This window comes from Protopterus annectens, chromosome 11.part0 (assembly GCF_019279795.1).
Source record: "Protopterus annectens isolate FY-2018-M chromosome 11.part0, PAN1.0, whole genome shotgun sequence".
Classification (NCBI taxonomy): Eukaryota; Metazoa; Chordata; order Ceratodontiformes; family Protopteridae; genus Protopterus; species Protopterus annectens.
In genome coordinates this window covers 826911582-826935582 of record NC_056745.1, presented here as the reverse complement: position 1 = coordinate 826935582, position 24001 = coordinate 826911582, and the positions used below count along the sequence as shown (strand labels likewise).

General features: G+C 40.6%; 1 protein-coding gene across 7 annotated transcripts in view; it reads right to left on the bottom strand.

Annotated features, from left to right (window-relative positions):
• Positions 1-392: 392 nt before the first annotated feature.
• Positions 393-24001, bottom strand: part of LMO3 (LIM domain only 3) — a 324298-nt gene continuing 300689 nt past the window's right edge. For 6 of the 7 annotated variants that reach the window (XM_044088233.1, XM_044088232.1, XM_044088230.1 and 3 more), the window contains exon 4: positions 393-1870. In XM_044088233.1, the coding sequence (XP_043944168.1) occupies positions 1765-1870 (106 nt within the window). In that variant the 3' untranslated portion in view covers positions 393-1764. The remainder of the gene's footprint in view (positions 1871-24001) is intronic. The other variant, XR_006366971.1, reaches the window with a different exon arrangement.

The window sequence follows — 24001 nt, the reverse complement described above, 5'->3', positions numbered from 1 at the left end:
GATGCAGAGGTAAGAGGAGTTGAAAGGACAAGAGCGAGAGATGCAAAAAGAAAAGGGGAAGATGGATGAATGAGACAAAGTAAGTGAGGGGTTGACAAGATGAGAGAGCTGCAGAGTTCATGTAACGTGACCTGAGTGAGTGCAGCTGCACTTTGGGCGAAGAGGTGTTTCTTGACCTGTTGTCTGAAGTCAGAGTACTTTTAAATGGTTTAAACTACTGCAAAATGTATTATATACCTTACAAAATACCCAAACTAAACAAAATGCAGAAAATGGAACTGAACATAAACAAAATGCAGAAAATAGAACTGAACATAATGCTGAACTTCTAAAAACTATAGCATCACTATCATCAGGCAAACAAATCAAATAATAAACAACAATAAACACAATTAATTACAATTTTTTTTTTATTGAGAAGAAATGTGGCTTAGGACAGCTGGGTCTTCCTCTGCTAAAAGAGGTGACCACAGATCTTTTTAACTTCCATTTGAAGCAGTACAAGAGACAGGTAACTAGGGCATAAGTTAAATGATTCATAAAATAATACACTCCCTTTAAATAACATGGTGGCACTGGTCTCCTCAACCTCAGACAGTGGTGTAGTGCCAGTGCTGTGTACAACTCATGCCACCAACTGTGGGCATGATCTTCAGGCGATAATAGATGAAATGTGCAGCAGTAGTACCAACTCATAGCCAGTGAAGCAGACTACACTGCATACAAAGGCAGCTAATGTGCCAAGAATCAACCTTAACGCCACACTTAGTATATTCTAATGGTTTGACCTTGGTGTTGTGAATGACATGAAAGTATGCACTCATTCTCTCTTGCAGTAGATTACTATACTGCTCAGATACAAACAAAAGGGTCCATATACCACTTTTATAGCTAATTCTTAAACTTGTGGATACAGAAATTTAAATAGATGGAATTTAAATGTTTAATTACATTTTTACTAGAAAGTTAACAGCTCCTTTTAAAATAGTTGGTAGTTACAGAAAGCATAAATATACAATAAATTTTAAACACTGATTGTACTAAATGCAAAATACAAATAAGCCAACAAGGAGAACACAAATAGTAACACAATAAAACTGTATTACATTTGTGCTTCAAATATTACAATACATTACAGCAAAAACAATTCAAGGCAATTAGTATGTCATGCTGATAAAAGCACAATGAAAGATTAAACTTTTTGGCAGTGTTTTTTCTTTGTTTTTTTTAGCTGGGCCAACATGGAAAGTGTGCAGTATGTTACCAAATAACACTGACATTTCATCTGCTTTTTGTTAGGGTCAATACCCATTTTCCTTACAGTATTCCTTGTTTTTAAAAGCATGACAGTGCTGCCTTGTTTTATTTTTGCCTCTCATTTCCCACGCTGACTTGTCAACCATTGCTGGGAAGCTGCAATACTTTTATGTACATTAGTAGTAGTCCAAAATAAACATCTCATGCCAAATGACACATTAAAAAAACCCTAAACAATAGCAAGCAAACAATTTAAAAATCCAGCAATATATATATGTACAGTACCTTAAAGTATCATTCATTTCATCACTGAACAGGAACAGTCCACCAAATACAGGCTGAGTCCAGCCTTCATTCTGACTGTGTTCACAGTGTCTTCCAAAAGCTAAGCTAGTCAGATGAGAGTTCCTGATGTCAGTTTTTATATACAAGTTGAGCAAACAAAACTTAAAAGAATGTAGTGCTTATAAATTCTCTACTTTTTCAACACACATCTTCTGGGGAGTGTCAGCGAACCTGGGGTGCATATCCTTCCTTCAATAACCCTTCTTCATAGTCAGTCTGGCAGAGTATCATGTTGTTTTTCAAGAAAAATTTGTCTCCAACACAAAACCTGAAATCACAAAATGTGAAAGTTAATATAAATGCACATCCAAACTACTTAAATAACACACTGAAAAGGGGAAACACAGTAGAAATTAAGTGTTGCCCTAACTGGCAAAACAAGATATCCCCTTGTTAATGTAAACTGTTATGAAAAATACATTAAGCAGACAATTCTCACCCACTGAGGTTAGATCTTCATATTAACAGATTGTCTACTGTATGTGCTCCTGTGCTTGGTTTATATACATGTTGTGACGATGTAAGGTATTGCCATCTGTGCCAGAGAGAATAGGGCAGTGCATGTGCAACATATGCCAGCATAGATAGCTGGGGTTCTGAAATTAATTTTGTGTCATTTGACTATCATACTGACTTTTACAGATGCTTGTATAAAACGTATCAACAGCATTGTTATAACTGATTAAATGTTTATGTTTAAACAAAGAATTCTGGAAGGGAATAGTAGAGGTTTTTGAAATTGTTCTATAATTTTCAAATACTGCAACAGATCTTAACAAAGCTCTGAATGTTTATTGCACCACAGCAGGTGGTCAAAAGTGATGTCATTCTATAACCAGCACTGAGAGGATGGAACTCGCACAGCAGCTTGTTTTGTTTTCTTTGGAACCTGATATAAAAATCTATGACAGTTACCACAGTTAGTTAGTTGTTCAGTTGAGTTCAGTGCAGTCTGTTAGAAGCTCATCGCCTTGCTTTGTGGAAGTAAGCATCTCAGCATCTAACCTTGCCTTGAATTCTTAAGAGAGTCAGGAAATACAGTGAGATCAGTTAAGCAGTGTTTTTTGGCATCTGTCTGAATTTGTTGAACTGTGTTATTTTTATATTTCCTGTGACTGAAACTCTTGATATTTATTGTACTTAGATAAGTAGGGCTCTCATTTTTTCTATTTTATTATTTATTATTAAATATTCGTATACCTTTCATTGTTGCTGGTCATTTAGAGAATACTTTTACATTTTTGAGAGTACTTATGCTTATTTAATGATGCCTTGGCCACTCTGAAAAGACTGGCTGCTTTGGTTACACACTGCCATTTATGCTATTGATTTTACTCAGTATAACTGGATACCTTTGTAAGAGCATGACAGTGGTTGACTGGTGGCAAAGAGGTTACCTTATAGTCTGGGCAGAATGGGTACAGCTAGTAAATGTGTACAAGTTTTTCCCAGGAGTATATGCAAAAATCAAATACCCAGGTGTGGGTGTGTCAGCAACTTGGAACTGGGGCACAGTGCTCCAAAGTGAGTCTTGTTTGGGATTTGGAGAGACGGACACTCCAGTCCCAGTGCAGCGTGTTCCTAGTGTGCTCTTGGGGGAAATTATGTATGCAGACAGCTGCATTTGAAAATACTGTGCAGATCCATTCTTGTTCTTAGTGACTATCTCTCACTGGTGCAGGGGTGAGGAGTGAGACTCCTTGACCTTCGTTAAACATAACACAACATTTGATTTTTGCAGGGGACAAGCCCCCGTTGCACTCTCACACTCCTCAAACTTATAAATGCCAATTCAAGTCACAACAGTGCAGAAAAGGGCAAACTGCACTGTCAGCAAAGTTTGTTTAACTGAACAGTGTTCACACATTTGCTTGTTAAAACTAACTTGGTCAATAGTTCCCACAATGGATATGCTATCAAATAACACACTCAGATCCTCTGAGAAGATCTGCCAACACAACAAGCGGTAATAAACTTATACATGATACTAACACTTATCTTGGCTTCTAGGGATACCTTAGCTAATGAAACTGACTTCTACTGAATGTGATTAATGGTGGTATAAAGTTGTAGGCAATCCCACTTTATTTCTGTACTTTCTCAATGCTGCGGAATAATGCCTAGTCTCTTAAGAAGTACCTAAAGGAGAACAATAGTATAAATTCAGAATTTTAACTCTTCCAGACGGCAATTTTCTTACTACAAAATGACAACTACACTGCCAAGTTTAAACAAAGTCAGAAAAAAAAAAGAATCTAGTATTTTTGGGTTTCTGACCATAGAGGTGGAACAGCAGCAGAACTAGCAGACCAGAGTTCAAAATCAGGTTGGGGCACAACTGTGCAGCAGCAACACTAACTGTGCAGAAGAAAGGCCTAGCAATTTTCTTCTGTAATATGCCACAGGAACTCTATGAGAGCTACACATAGAGTTTAAGTCTATTTTTGACTCAAGGATATCTACTTACCATCATCTAAAGCCCTGCTCAAATTAGGAGGCGAGCACCATCAAGTGTTTGAAACGGGTGGCAAGAACGTTTTAAGTTTGTCTGCTTAAGGTGTGCATAGCTAGGCAACTTATGGCTCACATGACTTCTTGCCTAATTATGTTCCTATATTTAAGGAGCTCCTTTAATATTGGAGGAAAACCATGCCATCACAGGGTCTATATCACTTCATCGAAACAACTATTTAGTGAATCACTATTCGTCGACCCCAAATTGTCGAATCCTCCCTTTGAACAGCTGTTTCAGTGAACTTTTTAACAGGGAAAAGAAACATCCATCCAACCGAGAGCCCGTCACTAAACTCAAAAAATATAAAACCCACCTAAGTGGGGGGCTTTGCCTCTGACACCCCCCTAATTAAATATACCAACTCTGAGATCACACTATAGCGAGGAAAAGGGCAAATTCCCAATGATGGCCAATTTGATTGGCCATTTCCTTTTCCAGTGAAAAAGTTCTCTGAAACTGTGGTTCGATGAAGAGAGGATTCAACAATTTGGAGTCGACGAACAGTGAATTACTAAATAGGTGTTTCAATGAAGTGATATAGACCTCCATCACAACATTTTCATTTAACAGTATCACATCTCAAAGACAGGCATCTGCTAATAAAGCTTAACAGTTAGTAGCTGGAGTTAACAACATATCCTTAAGAGCTTAAAAAAAATTTAAATGTGGTCATTCATGGTGTGAATAAAGCAGTCATCTAAATGTGCAAATGAAGGAGTATAGCCTGAAGCAGGTGTGGGCTCCGACTAAAATCACTGTGAAATCAGGGATAACAGGAATACTTTTTAAGAATATCCAAATCAGAAGAAAAACACATCAAGCACCATACCACCAAAAACAACTTCGGAGAAAAGAACCAGGTACACAATATCTCTACTGTTATTCAGTAACTGTCACCCTACATTTCCCCAAGATGTCCCCTCACTATCCCACCTTCCTCCTTCCCCTCCTATTAGCTTGGTCTACCTCATACCACACATCACTTCATTACCCAACACCAGCACCTAGTCTCTCTTACAATCATTATTTAAACAATAACCTTCACACACCAGTAATCTCCCCCTACCTATTTCCACTCCTACCCACCAACCTCTTTATAGTCAAACTACAACCTAATGTATCTCTCCCCACTTATCTCAAACCTAAAACTCCCTGTACTACAGACAGTCTCTCCATCTTGCTTACTTTCTTTGACACTCTACTGTTGGATGGTGACATCCATCTCAACCCATGACCAACAACCTTTACCTCTTTTACAAAGTCTTACTCCACATCACCACCTCAGTCTTTTCCCCAACTCCCATCTCCCCCATCCAAATCCGTAACTATCTTCTCTCTAAATATCCAAAGCATTGCTAACAAAACAACTGAATTACACTATTGGCTCCAACTTAACTCCCCTCATATCTTAACCCCATCTGAAACCTGGTTAAACAGTCACATCTCTAACTCAGACAATCCTACCTCCTAGCTACAACATCTTTTGAGTAGACAGAACTAATAAAAGAGGTGGAGGTGTTGCCATACTATACTCCAATCAACTTACTATCTCTCCACTCTCAACTCCCTTACTCAGCTTTGCGCCTGCAGAAATCCTCATCGTAAACAGCCATCTTAACCCCCATAAAAAATTTGCCATTGTCTCCATCTATATCCTGCCTGGTGACAACATTCCTATTTTTGAAAGCTTTCTCTCCTGGGTCTCCCACAATGTTGTCTATGAAGCCATTATACTTGGAGATGTAAACACTGATTGGGCTTTACTCTCCTCCTCCTCTCCTACTCATGGCCTCAATCTATATGGCTTCCATCAACTCATATCCTCCCATACTAGGACCAACAAAATCTCTACCTCAGGATCTATTATAGAATGGATCCTAACTTCCGACCCCTGTATTTATCATAACCCTGGCACACTTCTCAATCCTCTCAGTGACCACTCCCCCACCAATTTCCATAGGTACTCTCAACAATCACCCAAAGAACACCTCTTCAGAGTATGTCGCAATCTGTCCCACTGTGACCCAGTCAAGTTTAACTCTACACTGTCCAACATCAATTGGACCTTCCTTTATAACCTCCCCCTAAATGATGCTGTAACTGCCTTCAACAAAATATTTCTAGACATATTAAACACCATGGCCCCATCTAGAAAAAACAGAGTAAAATCAAACTGTGCCCCCTGGCTCACCAAACAAACATGCTCTATTATGCACCACAGGGACACTGCCTGGAAAACCTGGGTCAAAAATAAAACCCCTTCCCTACACCAACATTACAAAGAACTCAGACACAAGTGTAAAAAGATTAATCATTAATGATAAAAATATCATTTTTTTCCAACCAGTGCAGCCCATATACCAACCCCAAAAAATTCTGGTCCACCATAAATAAAATCCTCCACCTCAGTACCCATCACACCCCCAACCTCTTCCCCCTCAATACTGCAAATGAAACTGCTGCTCTATTAAACAATTACTTCACAGAAACAATCCAAAACCTAACTCAACATACTCGCAAAGCCTCTTCTCTGCCTTCACCTCACAGCCCTTCTTCCTTCAATACCTTTTCCTTACAAGCTGTTCCCACTGCCTTTATCAAATCCTAACTGAATAAACTCACACCCTGCTCTCCCTCTGTAGACAGTTTACCCCCCACTTCCTTAAAATTGCTGCCAATTCTATTGCCTACCCAGTCTCTATCCTCAATAATCGTTCAATTACCGAGTCTGTTGTCCCTGAATTATGGAAATCCTTTTACACAATCCCTCCCCATAAAAGTGGTAACTCCACTAATCCCTCAAACTATTGTCCCATTGCTATACTATCCGTAGTTTCCAAAATACTAGAAAAATGTGTTCATTCCCAGCTACTCAAACACTTACTTGACAATAATCTTTTAACTCCCACTCAACACGGCTTCAGACCCCAGCACGGCACATCAACTGCACTACTCTCATTCACCCAAACTGTAGCAGAAGTCCGTGATAACAACTTACTTCTTTCTTGTCTATTCCTTGACCTCTCTAAGGCTTTTGATATAGTCTCCCACTCAACTCTTAACTAAACTTTCTGATCTTCACCTCTCTACTCCTTCTGTAGCCTGCTTCACTAGTTATTTATCTAATAGACAGCAATGTTTATCTAATAGACAGCAATCTATACGCTGGCAAACTGTCACCTCCTCATTTCTGCCTATCTACACTGGTGTTACCCAAGGCTCTATTTTGGGCCCCTCCTCAATATCTTCACCAATAACAAACTCTGCCGCTAATCCCTCAACACTCTTACAATATGCTGATGATTCCACCCTTATTACCACAGCCACAGTATCTCTGAACACCTCTCTCTTACCCAAAACACTTTCTCTTCCACTGAAACCTGGATCACTGATAATTAACTAATCTTAAATCCCCAAAAAACTAAACTTCTACTTTTTCTTCCAAAAACACTAACATAAATCTTCTTTCTCAATCACCTACCTTAACAATACCATTATCAGACCTGAACCACATACTAAATTACTTGTCACCATAGATGATGAACTAAAATTTGATTTACATATCACAATCAATGCATAAAGAAAACCCACCAAAAACATGAGCTCCTGTACCGTAATCATAAATTTTTCTCCCTCCTCCAAACCTTCCCAAGCACCATCTCTCCTTTTACCCTATCTTCTGTATGCTGCTCCTGTCCTTACTAACCTCTAGTCAACTCTCCTCAACAAACTAGAGCAAACCTATAACAAAATAGCTAAGTTTGTGCCAATCTCCCCTATAAATCCCACCACTGCTTTGCCCTGAAATATCTGCAATGGCGTGAATTCCCCAAACTGCTCCTACCCTACTTCCTGCCTCTCTAACATTGTACCACTTTACAACCCCTGACGTCAGCTTCGTACATCTGACAAACATCTTATGGACATCTACAAACCCAGGAAAAATATAGGGAAGTCACTATACAAATACTCAATAGCCCACTCCTGGAACTCCCTCCCACATAATATAAGAAATATCTGTCATAAGTCCCAGTTCAAACTTGAACTTAAACAGTATCTACTAAACAACTGGTCCTTGTCCCTATTGAGCTCCAACTTGATTCTAGCTACCTCCTTCCTAAATCTACTCTCTGAACTTTCTCAATTCTCTCAATCCTCGGTTTACTCCTAAATCTACTTTCTTTTCTCATCTATCTATTTGCTTATTTCCTGCTCCTCCCCACAGTGCCACTACTACAACAAACCAACACCCCACTTTTTCTAAATAAACCTCTACATCCAGACTTAATAGCGGCTACTGTATAGATACACACTGAAACCTGTACATAACTATTAAATTGATTATTTTACTCTATTGTATAATTTTCTTGTTATATGCCAACTGTGATACAAATGTTTGTCTTGAATGATTTGAAATTGTAACTGGTGCTTTTCTCCTTGGGTTTCCACTGAAAATGGGACTTTGGCTCAGCTGGACCAACCCGGTTAACAAATGACAAAAAAAAAAAATAAATATATCTGAACACAACACGTCAGGCCAAAGAGACAACATACAACACAGACTACTAGAGTACAACACAGACTACTAGAGTACATGGGTAAAGAACTACAGGCCATAAAGCTTGTAGGATGGGATCGCGTATTGCACTGCAACCATACTACGTATAAAGGCTAAGGCATGACATATCCCCACAGAAAAATTCCACTTAACCTTATTCCCAAACACAGATTAACATTATCCATATATATATATATATATATATATATATATATATATATATATATATATATATACATATATATATATATATATATATACATATACACACACACACACATATATATATCTATATACCTATATATATATCTATATATATATATCTATATCTATATATATCTATATACCTATATATATCTATATACCTATATATATCTATATATATCTATATACCTATATATATCTATATATATCTATATACCTATATATATCTATATATATATATATATATATATATATATATATATATATATATATATATATATATATATATATATATATATAACTATAATCATCTTTTGGCTGTTCCCATTAGGGCACAGTGGATCATCTGTTTCCATTTCATCATGTCCTCTGCATCTTGCTCTGGCTGTTCCCATTAGAGGTCGCCACAGTGGATCATCTGTTTCCATTTCTTCATGTCCTCTGCATCTTACTCTGTCACACCAACCACCTGCAGGTCCTCGCTCACAGCATCCATAAACCTTATCTTATGCCTTCCTCTTTTCCCGTTACCCGGCAGCTTCATCCTTAGCATCTTATTCCCAATATACTCAGCATCCCTCCTCAGCACATGTCCAAACCAACATAATCTTGCCTCTCTGGCTTTGTCTCCAAACCATCCAACCTGGGCTGACCGTCTAATATACTTATTCCTAATCCTGTCCACCCTCGTCACACCCAGTGCAAATTATAACATCTAACTCCGCCACATCCAGCTCTAACTCCTGCCTTTTTGTCAATGCCACTGTCTCCAACCCATATAACATAGCTGGTCTCACTACCCTCTTGTAGACCCTTCCCTTTCACTCTTACTGGTACTCGTCTGTCACAAATCACTCTTCCCCACCCACTCCATCCTGCCTGTACTCTCTTCTTCACCTCTCTTCCACACTCACCATTACTCTGAACTATTGATCCCAAGTATTTAAACTCATCCGCCTTCGCTACCTCTACTCCTTGCATCCTCACCATTCCTCTGTCCTCCCTCTCATTCACACGCATATAATCTTAGTCCTGCTGAACTTCATTCCTCTTCTCTCTAGAGCATATCACCATCTCTCCAGGGTCTCCTCCACCTGTTCCCTATTCTCACTACAGATCACAATGTCATCTGCAAATATCATAGTCCACGGGGACTCCTGTCCGATCTCATCTGTCAACCTGTCCATCACCATTGCAAATAAGAAAGGGCTCAGAGCTGATCCTTCATGTAATCCCACCTCCACCTTAAACGCATCCATCACTCCCACCAGAGACCTCACCACTGTCACACTACCCTCGTACATATCCTGTACCATTCTTGCATATTTCTCTGACACTCCCGACTTCCTCATACAATACCAGAACTCCTCTCTAGGCCTCGTACAATACCAGAACTCCTCTCTAGGCACCCTGCCACATGCTTTCTCTAAGTCTACAAAAACACAATGCAACTCCTTCTGACCTTCTCTGTACTTCTCCATCAACACTCTCAGAGCAAACATCGCATCTGTAGTGCTCTTTCCCGGCATGAAACCAGACTGCTGATTACTAACCATCACGTCTCTTCTTAACACTACTCTTTCCCATAACTTCATGCTGTGACTGATCAATTTAATCCCTCTGTAGTTACTACAGCTCTGCACATCACCCTTATTCTTAAAAAAATCTGTACCAAAACACTTTTTCTCCATTCCTCAGGCATCCTCTCACTTTCCAAGATTTCATTAAACACTCTGGTTAGAAACTCCAATGCTATTCACCTAAACACCTCCATGCTTCCACAAGTATGTCATCTGGACCAACAGCCTTTCCATTCTTCATCCTCTTCATAAGCTATCCTTACTTCCTCCTTGCTAATCCATCGCACTTCATGATTCACTATCCCCACATCATCCAACCTTCTCTCCCTCTCATTATCTTCATTCATCAACCCCTCAAAGTACTCTTTCCATCTGCTCAACACACTCTCCTCGCTTGTGAGTATGTTTCCCTCATCCTTGATCACCTTTACCTGCTGCACATCTTTCCTAGCTTGGTCCCTCTGTCTAGCCAATCGGTACAGGTCCTTTTGTCTCTCCTTAGTGTCCAACCTTTCATACAACTCTTCATATGCCTTACCCTTAGCCTTCACCACCTCTCTCTTTGCCATGCACCTCACCTCCTTATACTCCTTGTCTACTTTCTTCATCTCTCTGCCAATCCCACTTCTTCTTTGCCAACCTTTTTCTCTGTATACTCTCCTGTACTTCCTCATTCCACCACCATGTCTCCTTGTCGTCCTTCCTCTGTCCAGATGTCATACCAAGCACCTTTCTAGCCATCTCCCTTATTAGCTCTGCTGTAGTTATCCAGCTATTTGGTAACTCTTCACTGCCACCCAGTGCCTGTCTTAACTCTTCCCTGAACTCCACCTCACAATTACCCTTTTTCAATTTCCACCATTTGATCCTTGGTGCTGCCTTTACACTCCTCCTCCTCTTCTTGATCACCAACATCATCCTATAAATCACCATCCTATGCTGTCTAACTACACTTTCCCTGGTTACCGCTATACAGTCTCCAATCTCCTTCAAACTGGCCCTCCTACATAAGATATAATCCAACTGTGTGCATCTTCCTCCACTCTTGTATGTCATCCTATGCTCCTCAGTCTTGTTAAAACACATATTCACCATAGCCATGTCCATCCTTTTCACAAAATCCACTACCATCTGACCTTCTGCATTCCTTTGCTTAACACCATATCTGCCCATCACTTCCTCATCCCCTCTGTTCCCTTCACCAACATGCCCATTGAAATCTGCTCCAGTCACCACTCTCTCACCCTTGGGTACAGTCATCACCACTTCATCCAACTCACTCCAAAATTTTTCTTTCTCATCCATCGCACACCCAACTTGTGGAGCATATACACTAAACATTCATCATTACACCATCAATTTCCAGCTTTATAAACATCACTCTGTCAGACACTCTTTTCACCTCCGAAACACTCTTAGCATACTGTTCCTTCAGGATAACTCCTACGCCATTTCTTCTCCCATCCACACCATGATAAAACAATTTGAACCCACCTCCGATACACCTAGCCTTACTCCCCTTCCATCTGGTCTCTTGCACATACAATATACCAACCTTCCTTCTGTCCATCATATCGGCTAGCTCTCTCCCTATACCAGTCATACTGCCAACATTCACAGTTCCGACCCTCACTACCACAGTCCTAGCCTTTCTCCTCTCTTCCTGCCTTCGGCCATGCCTCCCCCCTCTTCTCTTCCTTCGGCCAACAGTAGCCCAATTTCCGACAGCACCCTGTTGGCTAACAGTACTGGTGGTGGTCGTTGTGAAACCAGGTCTCAACCGATCCGGTATGTAAATATTTACCGCTGTCCGCATTAAATGATTTGGCGAAGTTTTATGCCGGATGCCCTTCCTGACGCAACCCTCCCCATTTATCTGGGCTTGGGACCGGCACAAAGAAATGCACTGGCTTGTGCATCCCCAGTGGCTGGGTTCTATACACATACACATCTATATATACGTATCTATCTCTCATAGATATATATATATATATTGTATATATCAATATATAATACAAACATATTGTACTTATCTGTTATTTTACCTATGCATTGTACCGCTGTGCACAATGTTTTGACTTGTACAAATTTCTGTGTCCCTACTTTAATATTTTGTAAATATCATAATTACTTGTAATATTAGTTACAGAACAAAAGCAGGGGTCATAAAATATAAAAGACAAAACACAAACGGGCTGCTGTTTCTTACCTGTTAAAAAATTATAGCACTCAACCCATACTTAAGGAACTGTCTGACAGGTGGTGAAATGAAAAAGGGTTCACCTCTTGGCAGCGCATATTATGACAACTATGCTCTAAAGGAAGAGATGCGATGTGTAAAACACCTAATGGATATAACAGACACATTCTTACTATATCAGTTGCTCTACAATAATGACCCTCACTGATACACCAGAGGCTGGCCAGTGCCCTTTTTTCCACCAGAGTTCAGCATCATATTTCGGGAGTTACTATGCTTAAGGATGACCAAATACTTGTGTCACATTTTGAATACATTAGCACAATCAAACATTCTCCATCCCTACTAATTCAGCCCTGCCCTTAGAAATCAGCTTTTTGCAACTCAAAACATTATAAAGAGGACATGCATTATAGCACGCCCAAAGGGGGTAGAAATTCAAGCTCATCAAGAAGGATCCTCATCATATAACAACTAACATATAAATCTTGCATACTAAGCCATGTACTTGTTATATCTAACTTTGAGGACTCTCATTTATATGCCCTAGACTGGACAGATGCCTAACAAGGAGACCAATTATACAAAGTGGACAGACTTAACAAATATCAACCCTTGCACCATGGAACAAGACTCAACTGGGGGGGGCACATCCAATACAGTGTCACTAAGACATATCAGGGTAAATCAGCAGTCAGTATTAAGGGATTATAATTAGGTAATCAACCAAGACAGCAGGATACATACTGAGATATAGAAAGAACAGCAGAAAATAAGAATTATTCTTTTATTATAGACAAAGTGGTAACATCATACCCATCATGCAGTTCTGGATGAAAGCATCATTGAAAAAAAACAGAACAAATTTAATACTTTAGAGAACAAAACTAATGCAGAAGTATATTCCATATCTGCATCTTTTTCCACATCACTAAGTGGCTAGCCCTTAACAGTGGAAGAACTTATAATATACAGCTTTTGAGGAAAGCAGAAAGAGAGGACACACAACAAAAAATTCAAGGACCTGAAGGACATCCATGGAACTCAAGTTGGCACCATTGTAAAAACATAAAAGAGAGAGGGAGCTCTGTGCAAGAAAGACCCAATTTGAGGACACAGGGTGGGTAGCTCAAAGGAAATGAGAGGGAAGTGTAAAAAGATGGGTAGATTTCCTTTAGAAGTAGGGTCAGCCTGCCCAATGGCAGACAGTCACAGATCCGTCAGTTCCACTGACAACCAGAGTTTGAAAACAGACTCAGGATGTTGGTACAGCTGCTGGGGGTGGGAGGATAGGCGGAAGCAGCTGATGAGCAGCAGTCCTATTCCACGAGTTGGGTGTGGGGAAACCCTATGCATGTGTGACTTCTGATGAAGACCAGAAGTCTTGCCATTTCTTCTCAGATTAAAGTTGGGAGTGGAGATGACATCCTGACCATCACAACAGCAGTCACTACTACGGCTATCGATCAGCCACCACAAGAATGAAGTATACCAGGCTCAACAGGTCCCGCACTCCATGGGCTTAACAGAGAGTTACCCAGTGAAATCAACTTCCTGAAGTGACAAGGGCCCATCCCGTGGAAACGTTATGCCAAGTGTAATCAGACAGGAGCAACTGGGGGATTCAGGGATAAGAAAGTGTGGAAGTCAAGGACCGAGGGTGTGAAGGGTTGGGGGAGTAGATGATTGTTGTTTGTCTTTCGGCTTTTCCCGGTTAGGGGTCACCACAGCGGAACTCCGGTCCGCTAATGAGTGGCACTTGGTTTTTATGGTGTTGAGTTGCCAGCCCGATGCCCAACCTTCAATGAAGGCACGCCCATTCAACGCATGTCTTTCGAACGCTCACTCAACCATGGGGAGGACATGCAGACTCCACACAGAAGGCACTCCCAACCCAAGCCGAGAATCGAATGGGAGAACCTCTTGCTGTGAGGCAACAATGCTACCGCTGCACCATCGCGGAAGTGGTTGGGGGAGTAGATTAAAAAAAAAAAAAAAAAAAAGTCAGGTCTAAGGCAGTGACTCAATTATGGAATGTATGCGAGATTAAGACATGGCATAATCATAAGACCAACCTAGTTGTTACACAATACTGCGTGCAACATGGGACCCTTACCTGCAAGCAAAACCTATTTTATATGCTTACCTGGCACTTAGCAACGGAGGGGTGGCAGCTGACAAAACCCAGCGTCTTGATCTCAAGCTACAGTTGCATTGGGGAGGGAGTTTACCTTTCCACTTGGCTTCACAGCCATAAGAGGATAACAACTTCCTAAAAGGGGGTAATGACGTTGATGGTGTGTGAGAGAGTGAGACAGCGAGAGAGAGAGAGAGCACGGACCACTAAGGCACAACTGACTTTAAAGAGGAGACGGACAAGTACTAGGATTTGAATTCTGGTGCTTTAGTTTATACATCCATACACAAATTTATTGAATTAAGATTCCACATTTTCTTGGTTCGTTTAGATGGTTAGTAATTTAAAAGATACAAGTGTCAATAAAGTGCTACTGAAGGTAAGGGTTAATGATAATCTGCTTAGCCAAAAATATCTGTAAGAACTAAGGTAGCTGTGACGACAACATCCAATATATAAGCTTGCAAGACATAGTGCTGGTCTGAAAGATATTCAAAAAGCTTACATAAAAATGGCAATTTTTTTTCTATTCCACAGTTCACTGTAAAACACACTACACGGTGATCTGTGTGTACATTACTAATATACAATTAGCCATATGTTGAATGCATTACAGTAGCTTAAATTCGAGCTACTAAGGGTGCATTACAGTAGCTTAAATCTGTGCTACTGACTATACAAGTATAAACATTTAAGGAACTTCATTTATCCTGATTAGGAACAATTAGGACAAGGCTGGTTTATCCAGTTAACATCTTATTAGCAGCTGCAGGGCAGGGAACAAAATGCTGAACTAATGTATTCTGATGCATTATCTAATTCCTCTCCATGTGCTCCTGATTCACAGTGGCAGCCTGGGCCGAATAACTAGTAGTTCTCACTCGTTACAAATGTGCATCTTCCCTATGTACCTAGAAGAAGAAAAAAAAAAAAAAAAAAAAAACTTTTTTGGACACATTTCAATCTCTGTAGAAATTTCACACACATTCTGAAATACTGGAGTAAATTCAAAAACAATGTTTACAGTAGTCCCGTGTAGAGAGTTTTTACAAGTCTCAATATGCAGGTCCATTCAAAGTGGCAGGCAAGCATGGAAGTACTAACATTCCACATATAGTGGAGGGGTACAGTTGTTAGGGAAGCTCTCCAATCTGGTTCTTCACTGGAGTGCTGCTTGTGAAAATGCTACATAAAGAGGCCTTGGTGAAAATATGTTTGGGCACAAGTGCTCTCATTCCACCCTCACTTGAAAGATGTGCTGTAGAGGAATTGCGACTCTCCACATCACCCATAGTTCTGCATACAAGTGAAGGAGAAGGAGAAGGAGAAGTGTAAGTGTGTGTGTGTGTGTGTGTGTGTGTGTGTGTGTGTGTGTGTGTGTGTGTGTGTGTTTGTGTGTAACCTGTGGCAGGCTGTTACCCTAAGTGAGACTTGTTCAGATGTTCATGAAGCCATCAAGAACAAATATTAAATGAAAAATTCACATCAATGTACCACAAACATCAATGAACACTAAACATGAAATCAGTATTTCTTTTGTAAGGGCAGGTTCCACCTTTATTTCTTTTGTAAGGGCAGGTTCCACTTTTATTCCTGATGTCGTGCCTTCACTCATTCCCCAAGTAAAGGAATTCCATTATTGCAAAACCATGGAGAAAAGCCAAACACTGTGGGAATGGAAATGTGTTCCAACCCAGTACTTGTAGTTTCCACTGCAGGTAATAAGTTGTGTGTGTGTGTGTGTGTGTGTGTCTGTGGGGGGGGGGTAATATCTCCTCATGTGGACCTGAAACAGTGAACAGCTAAACAAAAAGCACATGGAAGTTGGCTAGATTCTTTTCAGTGGTTGTTAATGTTTTATTTCTAGTAACAGTGAACTCTAAAAATGCAGCTGGCAAAAATAAGATCTTGCTCAGACTGACATGGTGTACAAAGCAGAGGTTTCTGAAATCAAAACTCAGGTCAGACACTTCTCTTGAAAGGATTGGGTTAAATCTTACTTCCCCATCCTACCTGTGTATACTGGTTCTGAAAAACTGTTTATAACATTAAAATCCTAACGGCCCTATACTGTTCAAGTGTCACAAGAAAAATGACACAAACGTGACAACTACATGAACCAGTTCAGATATATGCTCAGACATGTCGCTATACATATGGCTGAATCTGATGGTACTTTGAAACATTAACATGTGAAGACACACAACCAAGTCTGAGGAAATGTACTCTATAACCACTGTTACCCCATCGTAATATGTTCAAAGTGTCATGCTGACACCAAGTAATGCATAGCTTCATAGATTAGTACTAGGCTAAATGCCCTTGTGGGTCATTTTAAGCCTAGCCAGTTACCCCATGTGAGAATCAAAACCTGCACCTTGGGTCCGTAAGGTAAACACCCTCACCATTATGCCAACCTCAAACGTGGCATGGACAGACATTGTAAAAAAACTGCATACATTCAGTGTTATCCTTGAAAGAACATAGCAAACCATAACCCTTCTCCCTGTTACTGGAGGCTGTGCGTCTGTGTGGGGGTGGGTGAGGGTAAACCCTTTAATAAAAAACTACAGAAAAATCGCAGTATACTCTGGCATCATGTGGTAATCACCAATATAAAAATTAATTAATTTATTTAATAACTGAACAGCGCGCACATGACATCCTTTTAGGTCTTCATTTCAATGCTCTGTACTACCATCTAAATCAACAGTTCCTGGCCACATAAAAAAAAACTTCAGCTCTTCCCTCTTTGCCACACAAACATCTTATTATTCAAAACAAAATAAAGATATTAAGAGGCAGACAAAAACTCCTAACATTTTCTATTTTTTTAGATGAAGACAGCTGAAACTGCCTTACAAGCCAATAGCAAGAAAGCTTCAGTCCCTAAGCAGATACATTCATTTCAAGCTGTTGCAGCAAAACACAAGTCTACTTAAAGCTTCTTGAAAGGAAATGCAACACTTTTCAATAGTCCTTGGCTAAGATAAGGCAAGGCACTACAAGCTAGAAAAACCTTTTTTGTTATGCAGGCACAGGAATGGAAATTGTCTGCCTTGGTTGACTGATGAAGACGAGCGAGCCTCTTGCATTAGAGGAGTTAGTCTTGTACAGACTAGGGTGACAAGACAATAACTAAGTGCTAATTGTGCGTAACCAACTCTAGCTAAGATATGTGGTGCTGTTAGGGCATGTGTAATAAATGAAGCGAACAGCAGAAATATATGAGGCACTTTTAATAATGACACTAGAATGTTTCTCTGCTGTGCTGGGGGTATTTGAAAGGTTTTAGATGCAGGATTTAAGAGTGTTTGCCTTTCAAGGGTGAATTACACTGTGGATTTAATTGTAAATGCACAGATTTCCCCCCCTGTGGGAACATGACCAGTGACACATCCATATATTTTATGTTCTGTAAATACTGTTATGTTGGCTTTACGGTTACTAGCCATGATTTTGTCTTTAATGGAGAGATTTAACAAGTCTTTGACTCGTGCAGAAGCGGCAGTTTACAACAATGTAGCATATTTAACTCAGCTTTCTCTGACGATTTTTAGTCTACACTATAGTATTATCAAAGCAATTACCTGCACTCTGGACGAGTTTAGCTCCCACAATTACAGTCTAAAGTCTGTTTTTTTTTTTTTTTTTGGGCCATTGGTTTCCCATTTTCCTATATTCATCTCACCAGCAGCAAGGAAGCAGGTTTCCTACAATCCATCACCTCTGTAGAAACCTTCTATCGCCTTCCAAGCACCTCACTAGTACATCTGCAGCCCTCCAATCCAGCCCCCCCCAAAAAAATGCTTTAGTACTTAACTGCTTAAATACATGTTTGTGATTTTTTTTTCTTTGTTCAAAAACTTCCCTGACACCTGTGATTATTCTTACTCACACCTGTAAAGCATGTTCAGCACCACCTACCATTCAACCCTCGTACTTCATTCTACAACTCATGGATCTGGTTTTCTAAGTGCCATGCAGAAAAAGAAAAACATTGTGATTTCTTTTTTCTTCTTCAAACATGTTCCAAACTAATGGCAATAAGCTACCTGAAGCTAAACGTACAGGACACGCATGGACAAACAGGTCCAATATGCAAGTTTTGATACGGCTATAAAACAGTGAAAGGGATGACCACTGAAGTAACCTAACAGCCTCAAATAGCTACAGTGCCCTGTAAAGTAGAGTAACAGCAGCAAGAAAATCAGATTCTGCAACGGCCAGACACACGCAGGCTACAAGGCAGAGATATAGTAACTGTGAATTTCTAGGCAACACTAACAAGCATGGAAATGTGTGCAAGGTAAGATGCTGGTGTGAGTACGGAACATGATCAAGGCATCAGAATTAATGAATTATAAAAGCATGTGCAATAACAAAAGTGTAATTCGCAAAATCAAGGCTGGAAGGTAAGCATACTTTGGCAGACTAAAATAATGTGCTCAGAACGGAAGTGCTGCATAAGAACAAGCAATCCAAAGTAAGACTCATTCACTGATGATTAAAAGTAATATGTTTGGACATGAATCACTGCAAACACTAAGTCATAAGAAAAAGATAACAGTGACATTATTGTAACATGCTATGAAGGCAACAGCTAAACCACTGATAGCAGTACCACAGCAAGCTTCAGCTGTCAAAAAGCACATTTTTGCATACTACTAAAAGCATGAACTAGCAACCTGCTCTGTGGTTTAACAGAAGGAAACGACCTTGTGCATAAAAGACCACATCCAAATCATTAGCTACAGCAAATGATTGCACAGCTTAGGGAACGGAGGCCAGAATATCAAATTATAGGTCTGTATATGTAGTCACATTAAGGAATTTAACTGCTTTCAAAGGAGAACCTGGGACAACAAATAAGCATAAAGAGCTCTCAGGCCGCAACAATAGTCACACATTCACATCTACCCCTAATGATTTTTTAAAACTTCACACATCTGAAAAAGATGGCTTTTGGAGAGGATGCATTTTGCTGACCACATCTTCAGGTACAATGAGACAGAATGACAACAATACCTTCCCTATATACATACATAGGTGTCACAGTAACACGTTTGACAGAATAATTTTGTTAATCAAATGTCCACATTCCTGATGAGATCTCTTACTAGATGGGTCACTGTAAACAGATGCATACCTAGCAGTTTCATTGAACCATAACTATGCAGAGCTTAGTGTAGCTTTGCAACAGCAAAGCACCCAAAGCTTTAGAAGGAGCAAACCACACATTAGTAATCAAAGGGGATAAAATCTAATGCATCAACTGCAATTAGGTAGATGATGGCCTACATGTATCCCAAACAAACTCCATCAAAACAAATGGCTCACTGGGTGAAGTTAACTTCTACATGCTGCAGTTCCTATGGACAGTGCAAGCTCAGTACAAATTCAAAAGGCTACACAGCATCCAGTGACACAACATGGACTCCCATACGGTGCTACACATCTTGAAATGCACCACATAAAGCTAAGCCTGTGGGCTTTAAATGCTCAAGTGCAAAAAGTGACTGCCAGAAAATGGGGAAAACCACTATTTAACATGGAAGCAAACCCCAAGTGTGCAATACTGCTCATTGATAAGACATCTGCTGCAGCTCACACCAAAAGTTTCCTGATGGACTACAGCTCTTTTTTTTTTTTGACATGTCTGTACCTCCCCCCTACTCTTCTGTGAGTTGCATCATCTTCCTCATATGAGGGTAATCTGTCAGAGAACTATTTTTTCTGAAATTTACAGGAGTAAAACTTAGTGGGAGTTACTATCAGAAATGCAGTGCTATATAAAGTGCAATGCAAGAAGAGTGTAGCAGAGAGACATCATGAAATATCCAGCCATAACAGCATTGTCACTAAGTGCATGGACAGCCATATACAAGTGCTGAATTTATCACTTGTTTTCATTTTTTTACAAATTGTCTTTTTATAGCTTTCATATACAATGTGATTTCATACACTACACACTGGAAGACCATGGGTCTACTTCCACACAGCACTAAAAAACAAAAACAAACAAAAAAAAAAAAAAAAAAAAAAAAAAAAAAAAAAAGGGTAAAAATTACATTTCAGTGAAATTCTGGAGCTGAATGATAACCAGGAAGAGGGAAAAGGGGCACAAAGACAGAGTACTGGTTAACCGGCATTAAGCCAGACTCTCTCCAACAATCAGTCTGGGGAATTCAAGCTACCACAAAATCTGTAATATAACCTGAACTACAAGGGACCAGCAATCATGAGATGACAGGATAGTACTGGATATGATTTACTGAGGGCATCTGCCTAAATGCTGAATATACATAAATGCAAAGAAACACAAACATGTATAACAAAAGATACCACATGAACTTGACTTATTATTCATCTATCCTGGAAATACTGTAACTATTTTGTCTGTCTATCCCTCTTTAAAGCTGCTAAATACTCTTCAAAAAAGTACAGGTGTGTACACTTACCATAAATGTAGATGTTCGAGTGTATTCCCTGTTGCAGTCATTACATTTGGGTTATCTGCCTGCAGGTAGCCCTCAGCCGGCTTGAATACCAGTGTATTGGATTCCTGCGTTGAATGCGGTCTCTTCTTCCATGACATCAGGTCGCCAGGGGTATAAAACATGCAGCCAACGCCACTGCATCAGTTTTTCTTGCCCCAGATGTCAGGTGCCCCCATAATGGGAAGCAATTATATGTTATGTTAGACCTCCATCAAAAAGCAAATACACCAGAAAGCTTAAATACACCAAACAAGAAGGAAAGGTAGAGTCAAGAGAAGTCAGGGGGCTGGAGGGGGGGGGGGGTAACCAGGACTGCAACAGTGAATACACTCGAACATCTACATTTATGGTAAGTGTACACAACTGTACTATGTTCTTCGTGTTTCATTGTTGCAGTCATTACATTTGGGTCGATTCCCAAAGCTAAGGAAGGGAGGAGGAAGTCAGAGAGCATTAGGAACAGCTAATAAGCCCTGCAAGACTGCAGTGATAAAATCAGCTCTGGATTTAGAAAAAAATAGGCATGTGGGAATGCTTTGTTAAGGTATGTACAGAGCTCCAGGTAGCAGCTTCTAGGATGTCCCTGGTAGGGACTCCTCTGAGGAAGGCTGCAGAGGTAGATGCAGCCTGGTGGAATGTGATCTTATCCCCTGTGGGGTAGGTTTTCCATGGTGCTTATAGCAGAAATGAATGCAATGGGCTATCCATTTAGAAATGGTTTGCTTTGAAATGACCTTCCCCTCTGCCCCTGCAGCAAAGCCAACTAGCAGCTGTTCAGATTTTCTGAGAGGCTTAGTCCTGTCCATATAAAATCTAAGTTGTCTGTGCACGTCCAAAGTATTCGCTCACCTTTGTTCTGTGGATTCTGTTAAAAGGTAGGCAAATGAATGGACTGATTTAGGGCCATACTAGACACTACCTTGGGCATAAAGAAAGGATTGGTCCTGAGGGAAACCCTGTCTGCATGGAAGATAATGAAGGGCTCCACTGCCATGAGGGCCTGTAATTCAGACACTCTTCTTGCTGAAGTGCTGGCTAGAAGGAAGGCTGTTTTCCAAGAAAGGAATTTCAACTCTGCAGTTGCAGCTGGTTCAAATGGAGGGAAAGTGAGCTTTTCCAATACAAAGTTAAGGTCCCAGACTGGAGTAGGGGCTCGCCTAGGGGGGGGGGGTGTCTTAAATTTTTGGCTCCTCTGAGGAATTGCTTTAGCAGGGGGTGATTCAGTATTATAATGTGCTGAAATGGCAAAGGCTTGAATTTTAATTGACGAGAAAGATAAGCCCTTGTGGAGCCTTTCTGTTAAGTATTGAAGAATATAAGGTAAGCTGGGCATTGTTGTGCCCATCCCCTGAGTCTGGCTCCATGAACAGTATCTTTTCCACTTTTCAGCATAAGATTTCCTAGTACTAGGCCTCCTTGCTTCCAGAATGACATCTAACACCTGCTTACTGAGGGATGCTATTAGGGAGCTCGAGGAATTAGCCAGGCTGCAAGGTTCACAGTTTGAAACTGAGGGCGGAGAATCTGGCCCGCCTGCTGGGACAGCAGGGAAGGTGTCTGAAGTAGGTGCCATGGTTCCAGCAGTATCACACTGCGCAAGAGGGGGTACCAATGCTGGCGTGGCCAGTCTGGTGCAATCAGTATTGTCCTTGGCTTGTCCTTTTTGATCTTTAGCAGAACCTTCGAGAGGAGAGGCAGAGGGGGATGGCATAAACAGAGAGGCTCTCCCAGGTAAAGGACAGGGTATCCACTTTCCAAGCTTGACTGTGGGGAGTCCTTGTGCAGAATTTGTCCAACTGGTAGTTTTGAGGGGAGGCAAACAGGTCTATCTCTGGAGTCCCCTAACTGTTCAAGAGGTTGAATATTTTTGGTTCCAGTTTCCATTTGTGTAGGTCCATGAGATTTCTGCTTAGGTCGTCTGCCAGTGAATTTAGCTTGCCTGGCAGGAATTGAGCTTGTAGGTGTACTTAGTAGCTCAAGGCTGTATTCCACAGAGCCATGGCTAGTCTGCAGAGAGGGTGTAAGTGGGTTCCCCCCCTGCTTGTTTATGTACCACATAACTGTGGTGTTGTCTGTCTTTATCAATAAAATGTCCTGTAAGGATGTAGTCTTTGAAGGCTGTCAGGGAATTCTGTAAAGCTAACATTTCTTTCTGGCTGATATGCAGGTGCATCTGATTCGGGTTCCATTTGCCCTGAATGTACTGCCCTGCCAAGTGAGCCCCCATGCATAGTCTGATGCATCTGTTGTTAGGGTTTGGGCGGCAGGGGGTAGAGTGAAAGGGAGACCCTTGTTGTGGTAGCAGGCCTCTGCCCACCAAAGGGGCTCTGTCTTTATACAAGGAATGATAGGAATCATTGATTCCAGGTCCTGAGAATGTTGGCACTATAGACCTTTTAGATGCCACTGTAGTTTCCTCATATGCAGTCTTGCATATGGAATTAGTAGAATGCAAGAGGACATGAACCCCACGGCTTGCAGAATTTTCCTCGCAGACAGCTGGGTCTTTGTGGCCAGTAGTTTGAAGTAGGCTGTCAATCTTGTTTCTCTGGAGTGAGGAAAGCCATCTGGGAAGTTGTGTTCAAGCTTGCTCCCAGGAATACAATCTGTTGGCAGGGTACTAGGTGAGATTTCTTTTCGTTTATGGTGTACCCCAGTGAGGTTAGAAGCTTCTTTACGAATGCCAGATGTTTTAATAAAGTCCT